Source organism: Nomascus leucogenys, chromosome 3 (assembly GCF_006542625.1).
Source record: "Nomascus leucogenys isolate Asia chromosome 3, Asia_NLE_v1, whole genome shotgun sequence".
NCBI lineage: Eukaryota > Metazoa > Chordata > Mammalia > Primates > Hylobatidae > Nomascus > Nomascus leucogenys.
In genome coordinates, this window is record NC_044383.1 from 31,193,067 (window position 1) to 31,203,760 (window position 10,694).

General features: G+C 51.8%; 1 protein-coding gene and 1 long non-coding RNA gene across 2 annotated transcripts; one reads left to right on the plus strand and one right to left on the minus strand.

The window, feature by feature from the left end:
- Positions 1-1,013: 1,013 nt before the first annotated feature.
- Positions 1,014-5,081, minus strand: LOC105739517. The gene is made up of 3 exons (XR_004028937.1): positions 5,002-5,081; positions 3,665-3,814; positions 1,014-1,042 (listed from the first exon to the last, which is right to left on the minus strand). It is a non-coding gene; the product is annotated as an uncharacterized LOC105739517 (long non-coding RNA).
- Positions 5,014-6,723, plus strand: C3H10orf95 (chromosome 3 C10orf95 homolog). Its single transcript, XM_012505713.2, has 2 exons — positions 5,014-5,171; positions 5,410-6,723. The coding sequence occupies exon 2, from the start codon at positions 5,464-5,466 to the stop codon at positions 6,112-6,114; it is 651 nt and encodes a 216-aa protein (XP_012361167.2). The 5' UTR covers positions 5,014-5,171; positions 5,410-5,463; the 3' UTR covers positions 6,115-6,723.
- The last annotated feature ends 3,971 nt before the right edge of the window (positions 6,724-10,694 follow it).

Sequence of the window (10,694 nt, forward strand, 5' to 3'; positions counted from 1 at the left end):
TCACTCTGACTCTGACTCCGACTCCGACTCCGCCACCTCACTATTCCACAGTTAAGGACCCTTGTGATTACATTGGGTCCAACCAGATAATCCAGGATCATCTCCTTATCTTAAGGTCAGCTCATTAGCAACCTTACTGCCATCTGCAACCTTACTTCTCCCTGGTCATGTAACATAACATATTCGCAGGTTTCCGGGGTGACATTATGAACATTTTTGGGGGGGAATGTCTTTTAAATTCTCTCATTCTGGGACCAGTCCTTACAGCAGATAGAGGACGAGGTTCCTAAGGAGTGTAGTAATGGGGCCCTTGAGATTTCAGCACTCCAGCATTTTAATTTTTTTTTCCTGAGCAATAACACTTAAAATTTTAAAGTTTTTTGTGGCCGGGCACAGTGGCTCACGCTTGTAATTCCAGCACTTTGGGAGGCCGAGGCGGGCGGATCACGAGGTCAGGAGATCGAGACCACGGTGAAACCCCATCTCTACTAAAAATACAAAAAATTAGCCGGGCGTGGTGGCAGGCGCCTGTAGTCCCAGCTACTCGGAGAGGCTGAGGCAGGAGAATGGCGTGAACCCGGGAGGCGGAGCTTGCAGTGAGCCGAGATTGCACCACTGCACTCCAGCCTGGGCAACAGAGCAAGACTCCGTCTCAAAAAAAAAAAAAAAAAGTTTTTTTGTATATATTTGTGGGGTATATATGATGTTTTGATACAGGCATGCAATGTGAACTAATCACGTAATGGAGAATAGAGTGCCCCCCAGCATTTTTAGTGACTAAAAAAATGAGAATTCTGATCACAGGCCAGGCACGGTGGCTCAAGCCTATAATCTCAGTACTTTGGGAGGCCAAGGCAGGATGATCACCTGAGCCCAGGAGTTCAGGACCAGCCTGGGTAACATAGGGGGATCTCATCTCTACAAAAATTAGTCGAGTGTGGTGGTGCACACCTGTGGTCCCAGCTACTCAGGAAGCTGAGGTAGGAGGATCACTTGAGCCCAGATCAAGGTTGCAGTGAGCTCTGGTCATGCCACTGCACTTCTGTGGGGAAAAGAAAGAGAGATCAGATTGTTATTGTGTCTGTGTAGAAAGAAGTAGACATCGACAGGTAGAGATCGAGACATCTGGCAACGTGAACCCGTCTACTAAAAAACAAATTAGCGGGGTGGCTGTAGTACTAGGGGGGAGGAGAAGGGGGGGAGCTTGAGGAGCCGATGCACTAAAAAAAAAAAAAAAAAAAAAAAAAAAAAAAAAAAAAAAAAGACATAGGAGACTCCATTTTGTTCTGTACTAAGAAAAATTCTTCTGCCTTAAGATGCTGTTAATCTGTAACCCTACCCCCAACCCTGTGCTCCCTGAAACATGTGCTGTGTCAACTCAGGGTTAAACGGCTTAAGGGCTGTGCAAGGTGTGCTTTGTTAAACAAATACTTGAAGTCAGCATGCTTGTTAAGTCATCACCATTCCCTAATCTCAAGTACCCAGGGACACAAAACACTGCGGAAGGCCGCAGGGACCTCTGCCTAGGAAAGCCAGGTATTGTCCAAGGTTTCTCCCCATGTGATAGCCTGAGATTTGGCCTCGTGGGAAGGGAAAGATCTGAGCGTCCCCCAGCCCGACACCCGTAAAGGGTCTGTGCTGAGGAGGATTAGTAAAAGAGGAAGGAACGCCTCTTTGCAGGTGAGACAAGAGGAAGGCATCTGTCTCCTTCTCGTCCCTGGGCAATAGAATGTCTCAGTGTAAAACCCGATTGTATATTCCATCTACTGAGATAGAGGAAAACCGCCTTAGGGCTGGAGGTAGGACATGCGGGCAGCAATACTGCTCTTCAAGACATTGAGATGTTTATGTGTATACATATCTAAAGCACAGCACTTAATTCTTTACCTTGTCTATGATGCAGAGACCTTTGTTCACGTTTACCTGCTGACCTTCTCTCCACTATTATCTTATGACCCTGCCACATCTCCCTCTGAGAAACACCCAATAATGATCAATAAATACTAAGGGAACTCAGAGGCTGGGGGGATCCTCCGTGTGCTGAACGCCGGTCCCCTGGACCCCCTTTTTTCTTTCTCTATATTTTGTGTCTCTTTCTTTTCCAAGTCTCTCGTTCCACCTAACGAGAAAAACCCACAGGTGTGGGACAACCCACCCCTTCACACTCCAGCCTGGGTGACAGAATGAGACCTTGTCAAAAAGAAAAAAAAAAAAAAGAAAAAAAAATTCTGATCAGGCCGATGCTTGCTTGCACATGCTAACCACTCACTTTTTGCCCAATATTCCTTGTTCCCACAATATAAACTGCTGATGTGCTGTTTCTTGGTCAAGCAGGAGGAGGTAACTTTGCAGTCATGAAAAAAAATTGCAGGCTGGGCACAGTGGCTCACGCTTGTAATCCCAGCACTTTCAGAGGCCGAGGTGGATGAATCACCCGAGGTCTGGAGTTCAAGACCAGCTGACCAATATGGTGAAACTCCGTCTCTACTAAAAATACAAAAAATTAGCTGGCCATGGTGGCGCATGCCTGTAATCCCAGCTACTTGGGAGGCTGAGGTAGGAGAATGGCTTGAACCTGGGAGGCGGAGGTTGCAGTGAGCCACGATCCCCGCCACTGCACTCTAGCCTGGGCAAAAAGAGCTAAACTCCGTCTCAAAAAAAAAAAATGGCAGGAATGAATGCCTTGAAGGACGTTGGGACCAGATGCTGATGCCCAGAAGTCTGGTGGCTCAAGGGGTTATCTGAGACTGAAGAAACACAGACTTTTACCCGGGGTTCCCTGAAATGCCCCCTGTCACTCCTTAGTCACATAAGAACTCCCTGCTGCTTTTTGAGACAGGCTCTCAGTCTGTCACCCAGGCTGTAGTGCAGTGGTGTGAACACAGCTCACTGCAGGCTTGACCTCCCGGGCTCAAGTGATTCTTCTGCCTCAGCGCCCCAAGTAACTGGAACTACAGGCACATGCCACCACGCCTGGTTAATTTTTTTTTTTTTTTTTGTACAGCTGGTGTTTCACCATGTTGCCCAGGCTGATCTCGAACTCCTGAGCTCAAGCAATTCGCCTGCCTCAGCCTCCAAAAGTGCTAGGATTACAGGTGTAAGCCACCCTGCTGCTTTTTTCTGTTAATAGGGATTTGAGAGATTTGCTCTCCCGCCCTCTCACTTTGGCCAAATCAAATAAACCTTTCTCTATCTCCCACTGTTTGGCCTTAGCTGTGCATCATGTTCACCAGCCTGAATTTGGGTTTCTACGACACTGTTAGAGTCCAAATGAAACCCTAACCAGGCCCCTTTTTTCCATCCACAGCCCAGCTCCAGCACCTGCCTTCAAATGGACTGGCCCGAATTAAGACTTGGAGCAGTGGCTCAGTCACGAATAGCATGACATCACTAGGGTGAGTCACCAAATGGTGGCCACCACCAGAGGGTAGCTGAGTTTTGAGGGATACTGAGAACCCAGAAGAACCTTTCTGTCAGGGCTGCTGGTGATACTGCTTCAGTCAACAGAAGATGGGGAAGGAAAGTGTGGCAACATGGCAGCCCTGCAGCTGGGGGAGGGTTTCGGTTTCAATCATCCATAACTACCACTCTCCCCACTGGAGAAGGAAGAGGTGCAGGGCTTGTGACCCACACCAGACGGGACTAGAACTCAGACAGGGCTCACCCCATCTGGATGAAGCAATCTTCCTGGCTTCATTCAAATGGCTTCTGGGCTTTGACATCAGTTGGACTGGGTTCAAATTCCACTGTGGTACTTACAGGCTGTGTGAACCTGGGACAGTGGCCTAACTTCTCTGAGCCTCTGGTTCCTTATCTACTAAAAGAGAATGACATCACTATACACTTCACATAGCTATTAAGAATTTAAAGTAGGCCGGGCGCAGTAGGTCATGCCTGTAATCCCAAAACTTTGGGAGGCCAAGGTGGGCGGATCACGGGGTTGGGAGTTCAAGACCAGTCTGGCCAATAAGGTGAAACTCCACTTCTACTAAAAAATACAAAAATTAGCCAGGTGTGGTGGGGCATGCCTGTAGTCCCAGCTACTTGGGAGGCTGAGGCAGAAGAATCGCTTGAACCTGGGAGGCAGAGGTTGCAGTAAGCCAAGAACGTGCCACCGCCCTCCAGCCTGGGCGACAGAGCAAGATTCTGTCTCAAAAAAAAAAAAAAAAAAAAGAAAGAAAGAAAAGAATTTAAAGCGGCCGGGCGCGATGGCTCACACCTGTAATCTCAGCACTTTGGGAGGCCAAGGAGGGTGGATCACCTGAGGTCAGGAGTTCGGGACCAGCCTGGCCAACATAGTGAAAACCCCGTTTCTACTAAAAATACAAAAACTAGCAGGACGTGGTGGTGCACCTGTAATCCCAGCTACTCGGGAGGCTGAGGTGGAAGAATCGCTTGAACCTGGTAGACGGTGGCTGCAGCGTGCCGAGATCATGCCACTGCACTTCAGCCTAGAGGACAGAGCAAGACCCCATCTCAAAAAAAAAAAAAAAAAAAAAATTAAAGTGCTTATGTAACATTCTAGAGTGGGAGGACTTCAAGACAGTCTGTGAGAAGCCCCATCATAGGTGGGCAAGACCAACATTGTGAGCCTGAGTCTTGAGACAGACTCGGGGTTGAATTTTGCCCTTACTATAGCCAGCTGTGTGAGTTGGGATGAGTTATTTAACCTACATAAGCTCCAGTCACTGAATACACTGGACACCAATTCTGAGGCAAGCAGCTTTTTGCTATGGGAAGCAGGGATAATATCAGTACCCCCTTCCTCGGATCGACGTAACTTGCAGTTAGATGCTCCCAGAAAACTCGATTCAGTGTCTGGTGTGCAGGAGTTTCACTCAAATGTGAGGATAACCCAATCCACCTGCAGGCGCTGGGAGGCTGGGGTGTAGTGACTGGGAGCTAACTGGATTAGAAAGCCATCAGTGATACTTCAGGGAGGGCATCCTTGACCTCAGGCCTTGCCTCTAGGTTGGGGCCACTACGACCAGTACGGCTCACCCAGATGTAGACAGACGCTGGTGGCTCCTGGCCAGCTCAAGGTGTTTCCTTTTGCCTGGTAACCAGAAGGAGTGGCTGAGGCAGGGCATGGAGCGGAGCAACGCAGCTACAAAGTGCGGAGAGGAGCCACGCTCTGGATCCCGCTGGCTCCCCAAGGCTGAGGGAGACAAGTGAGTGGGGAGTCACTGGGAAGAGCACCCGGGCCGAGGGCTTGAAAAGGCTCCTTATTGTCTGCCGGGAGCCTGAGGCTCTGCCCAACCTTGGGACAAGAGGCAAGGTGGGGAGCTGAATGTCCGACTTAGGATGAATTCCCCCAAAGCCATGAACCGGCGTCCTGGGGAACCGGGCCACAGGGACAGGAGGCGGTTAAGTAGAAAGTCTGTCCGCATACCCCTTCCTCCGCCGCAGGTCTGGATCCAGAGGAGCCCCCAGTAAGAACAGCAGCCGCCTGGGGGACCGACCATGTATGCGTACTGCTGGCCACCGCCCAGACAGGGCGTCTGGCCGCCGCCGCCGCAGCCGCTCACCTGCACCTACCTGGCCGCCCCTCTGCTGCTGCCCCCAGTCCAGGCCCACAGCTTCCGCAGCCGGCCCGGGAGCCTGCACGCGGGCGAGTGGGCAGCCCCACGGGAATACCACTGCTTCTACGGCCCCGCCGCGCCACCCGAGGCCGCGCCGCCCTGGTGGGCCTGCTCTCCGGCCTACGCCGCGGCCCTGCGCCGGCCCTGCGTCGCCGCCGGCATCTCGGGACTGTCGCTGCAGGCGCCCGCGGCGGCGGCCGAGAGCTGGGCGCCGTGGCCCGAGGGCGGGAGCCTGCAAACCGAGTTGCGCTGGGGCCGCGTGGAGCGCGCGCGAGGCCCGCCTCTGCAGCTGCCGGACTTCGTGCGTCGGGAGCTGCGGCGCGCGTACGGCACCTACCCCCGCGCCGACGTGCGCGTCACCCAACGCCGCGGCCAGTTCCTGCTGCAGGCGACGCCGCGCATGCGCGACCCCGACCGCCGCGTGGAGTGGCGGGTGCGGCGCCGGCCGGACAGCGGCTACAGCGGCGACAGCAGCCCAGCCCGGCAAGCCACGGAGCGCGGCCGCCCCAGGAAGAGCAAGGGCCTGAGCTGAAGCCGCCGCAAGGCCTAGCGGCCGGCCCGCGTGCACGCGCTTGGCTCTTTCCTGTGTCTGCCGCCGCCGCCAGGCAGAAGTGAGCCCTCACCTGCGCGTGGGAGGCGGGCGCGCCGCTCACCTGTCTTTTTGGCTTCTCCCATGACTGCCTGCCCGCTTCCTGCACTTGTTTCTCTTGCCTTATTGCTGGAGGTGGGGGAAGGGCAAGTGTAAGACGGAATCAAGGGCACCTCTGGGTGTTCTGTACCTCTTTTCTTCTTGCACCTGGGGAAGTGGAGGACGTGGGATGGAAGAAGGGCCTGGACCTCCCTCCTTCCTCCTGCCCACCTTCTCCTAAGGAGCTTGCCCTGCAGTAAGCTCCAACTTTCCCTTCCTCTTTTCCCTCTATCAGAGTCGTCGCCCACCCCCCTTTCCCACAGCTCCCTTACCCCCGCCTTCCTGCCAAGCCGAGGGGCGACGGTGATCCCCAGCTTAGTAAGAAAAGTAAATAGGCTGGGCGCGGTAGCTCACGCCTGGAATCCCAGCACTGTGGGAGGCCGAGACGGGCGGATCGCTTGAGCCCAGGAGTTGGAGACCAGCCTAGGCAACATGGCGAAACCCTGTCTCTACAAAAAAAATACAAAAATTAGCCGGGTGTGCTGGCACGCGCCTGTAGTCCCACCTACTCGGGAGGCGGAGATGGGAGGATCACCTGAGCCCGAGAGGTCGGGGCTGCAAGGAGCCGTGAACGCGCCACTGCACTCCAGCCTGGGTGACTGAACCCCTGTCTCAAAAAAAAAAACAGTAAATAAATGAGCGAAGTCAAGTATACACTGCGAGATCATTGTTATGTTTTGGGGTGGTGTTTCTCCATCCGTTTAATGGGAGTCTTACCGCCCACCCTGGGGTACAAGAAGGTAGGGTGGAGGGGCGTGAAGTTGATCTGGCCCTCTGGAGAAAGCATGTGCCTGATCGCTGGGCCCAGCTACCCTCTTCACCATCTCCCTCCAAGTGTTCAGGCCAGCACCTTCTAACTCTCCTTGGTCCTTTAGCCCACCACCCGCCGAGTTGCTGAGGGCATAAGCTCTATTTTTTTTTTTTTTTTTTTTTTTGAGACGGAGTCTCGCTCTGACGCCCAGGCTGGAGTGCAGTGGCGCGATCTCGGCTCACTGCAAGCTCCACCTCTCGGGTTCACGCCATTCTCCTGCCTCAGCCTCTGCGAGTAGCTGGGACTACAGGCGCCCGCCACCACGCCCGGCTAATTTTTTGTATTTTTTAGTGGAGACAGGGTTTCACCGTGGTCTCGATTTCCTGACCTCGTGATCCGCTCGCCTCGGCCTCCCAAAGTGCTGGGATTACAAGCGTGAGCCACCGCGCCCGGCCTCATAAGCTCTATTTTTGAAGTGTGGTAGGCATGACTAGGAAAGGGATGTCTGAGACCTGGGTTTAGGGCTGGCTCTGACATTTTCTACCTGTGTAACTTAAGGCTCTCTGACTCTCAGTTTCATCAGTAAAAGAGGCGTAAAAGTAACCCAGCCTAATTGGAAGTTAAGATGTATGTCTCGGCCAGGCGTCGTGGCTCATGCCTGTAATCCCGGCACTTTGGGAAGCCAAGGCGGGCGGATCACAAGGTCAGGAGATCAAGACCATCCTGGCTAACACGGTGAAACCCCATCTCTACTAAAAATACAAAGAATTAACGGGCGAGGTGGTGGGCGCCTGTAGTCCCAGCTACTCGGGAGGCTGAAGCAGGAGAATGGCGTGAACCCGGGAGGCGGAGTTTGCAGTGAGCCGAGATGGCCCCACTGCACAACAGCCTGGGCCACAAAGCAAGACTCCGTCTCAAAATAAAAAAAAAGATGAATGTCTCTTCTTGTCTCCCAATTCTTGCTAATAATCGTTAATTCTTAATAGGCTGAGGTTTGCAATATTCTAGGAGTTTTCCGGAATGTTAGGCCACATAGCCAATTTTAACTAGGATCTAGCCAGATCTGAGGCCCAGCTGTAGAAATTTCTTTTACTGAACTTCCATTTGTAACTGACCAATAGTTACCTGGGTATACACAGGTGAGTTATTGAAGCTGTAGGCCAGCTGACTGGGCACTGCTGTATTTATGAGCTTCTTGGAGAAGTTGTCTCAAACCTCAGCCCTTGGAAAAGGTGTTTTTCCTGATCAGTGGTTTGCTTTTATCTTTTAAGCGCTAAGGATCTCATTACTGATCATATTTTTCTTTTGGTCCTGGTTTCCAAGGAGCTCAGAGTCAAATTTGCTCACTGCAACTGCAACCTCCACCTCCTGGTTCAAGCGATTCTCCTGCCTCAGCCTTCCAAGTAGTTGGGATTATAGGTGTGTGCCACCACGCCCAGCTAATTTTTGGATTTTTAGTAGAGACAGGGTTTTCCCATGATGGCCAGGCTGGTATCAAACTCCTGGCCTCAAGTGATCCGCCCGCCTTGGCCTCTTTAAGTGCTGGGATTACAGGCGTGGCCACCGTGCCCGGCCTGTTTAGTGTCTTTTATATAAAACCTGCATCCTGAACTCTGTTATCCCTAGTTTCACCTTATTTTTCCTTTTTAAAAAATTATAAAACACAAGAAGGTGAGGTGGCATAGTGTGATGGGTCTGCTGTGTGACCTTGGGCGAATTAATGTCCATGAAACAATTTCCCCATCTCAAATGAGGATGATGATATAAAAACCTATCTCATAAGGTTATTGAGAAGATGCCATGACATCTGTGTTTCTACAGTGCACGGAAAGCATTTACCACAGTGCCTGGCACGTATTAAGTGCTAAAATGTTAGTGTTTGTTTGTTTGTTCATTTTGAGATGGAGTCTCACTCTGTTGCCCAGGCTGGAGTGCAGTAGCACAATCTTGGCTCACTGCAACCTCTGCCTCCTGGGTTCCAGCGATTCTCCTGCCTCAGCCTCCCATGTAGGTGGGACTACAGGCGTGCGCCACCACGCCCGGCTAATTTTTTTTCTTTTTTTTAGATGGAGTCTTGTTCTGTCTTCCAGGCTGGAGTGCAGTGGCGTGATCTTGACTCACTGCAACCTCTGCCTCCTGGGTTCACCCGATTCTCTGCCTCAGCCTCCCAAGTAGCTGGGATTACATGCGCACGCCACCATGCCGGGCAAATTGTTTTATATTTTTAGTGTAGACAGGGTTTCACCATCTTGGCCAGGCTGGTCTTGAACTCCTGACCTCGTGATCCACCCACCTCAGCCTCCCAAAGTGCTGGGATTACAGGCATGAGCCACCACGCCCAGCCTGTATTTTTTTTTTTTTTTAGTAGAGATGGAGTTTTACCATATTGGTCAGGCTGGTCTTGATCTCCAGACCTCGTGACCTCGTGATCTGCCTGCCTCGGCCTCCTAGAGTGCTGGGATTACAGGCGTGAGCCACCGCGCCTGGCCAGTGTTTGTTTTAAACATAGTTTGCAGTAAAGAAATACGTGATATAGGAAGTTAAAGTCTTTTCTGATTTCCCTCACCCCTTAATGATCATTGAGGTCCAATCTACTATTTTTCTATGCACAAAATATATATGTATGTATTTTAGACGGAGTTTCGCTCTTGTCACCCAGGCTGCTGGAGTGCAATGGCGCCATCTCAGCTCACTGCAACCTCTGCCTCCTGGGTCCAAGCAATTCTCCTACTTCAGCCTCCCAAATACCTGGGATTAGAGGCACATGCCACCATGCCCGGCTAATTTTTTTGTATTTTTAGTGGAGACAGTGTTTCACCATGTTGGTCAAGCTGGTCTTGAACTGCTGACCTCAAGTGATCCACCTGCCTTGGCCTCCCAAAGTGCTGGGATTACAGGCATGAGCCACCATGCCTGGCCGCACATAGTATTAATTATATAAAAAGAGTTGCACTGGCCGGGCGCGGTGGCTCAAGCCTGTAATCCCAGCGCTTTGGGAGGCCGAGGCGGGCGGATCACAAGGTCAGGAGATCAAGACCATCCTGGCTAACACGGTGAAACCCCGTCTCTACTAAAAATACAAAAAATTAGCCGGATGTGTTGGCGGGCGCCTGTAGTCCCAGCTACTCGGGAGGCTGAGGCAGGAGAATGGCGTGAACCCGGGAGGCGGAGTTTGCAGTGAGCCGAGATCGCGCCACTGCACTCCAGCCTGGGGGACGGAGCAAGACTCTGTCTCGAGAAAAAAAAAAAAAAAAAAAAAAGAGTTGCACTGTTTTGCCTGTCACATTTTATTTTTTTTATTTTTTATTTATTTATTTTTTTCTGGAGTCTCGCTCTGTCACCCAGGCTGGAGTGCAGTGGCATGATCTCAGCTCACTGCAAGCTCTGCCTTCTGGGTTCATGCCATTCTCCAGCCTCAGCCTCCCAAGTAGCTGGGACTACAGGTGCCTGCCACCATGCCCGGCTAATTTGTTTTTGTATTTTTAGTAGAGATGGGGTTTCACCGTGTTAGCCAGGATGGTCTTGATCTCCTGCCCTTGTGATCCACCCACCTCGACCTCCCAAAGTGTTGGGATTACAAGCGTGAGCCACCCCGCCCAGCCTTTATTTTTATTTTTATTTTATTTTATTTTTTTGAGACGGAGTCTCGCTCTGTCACCCAGGGTTGAGTGCA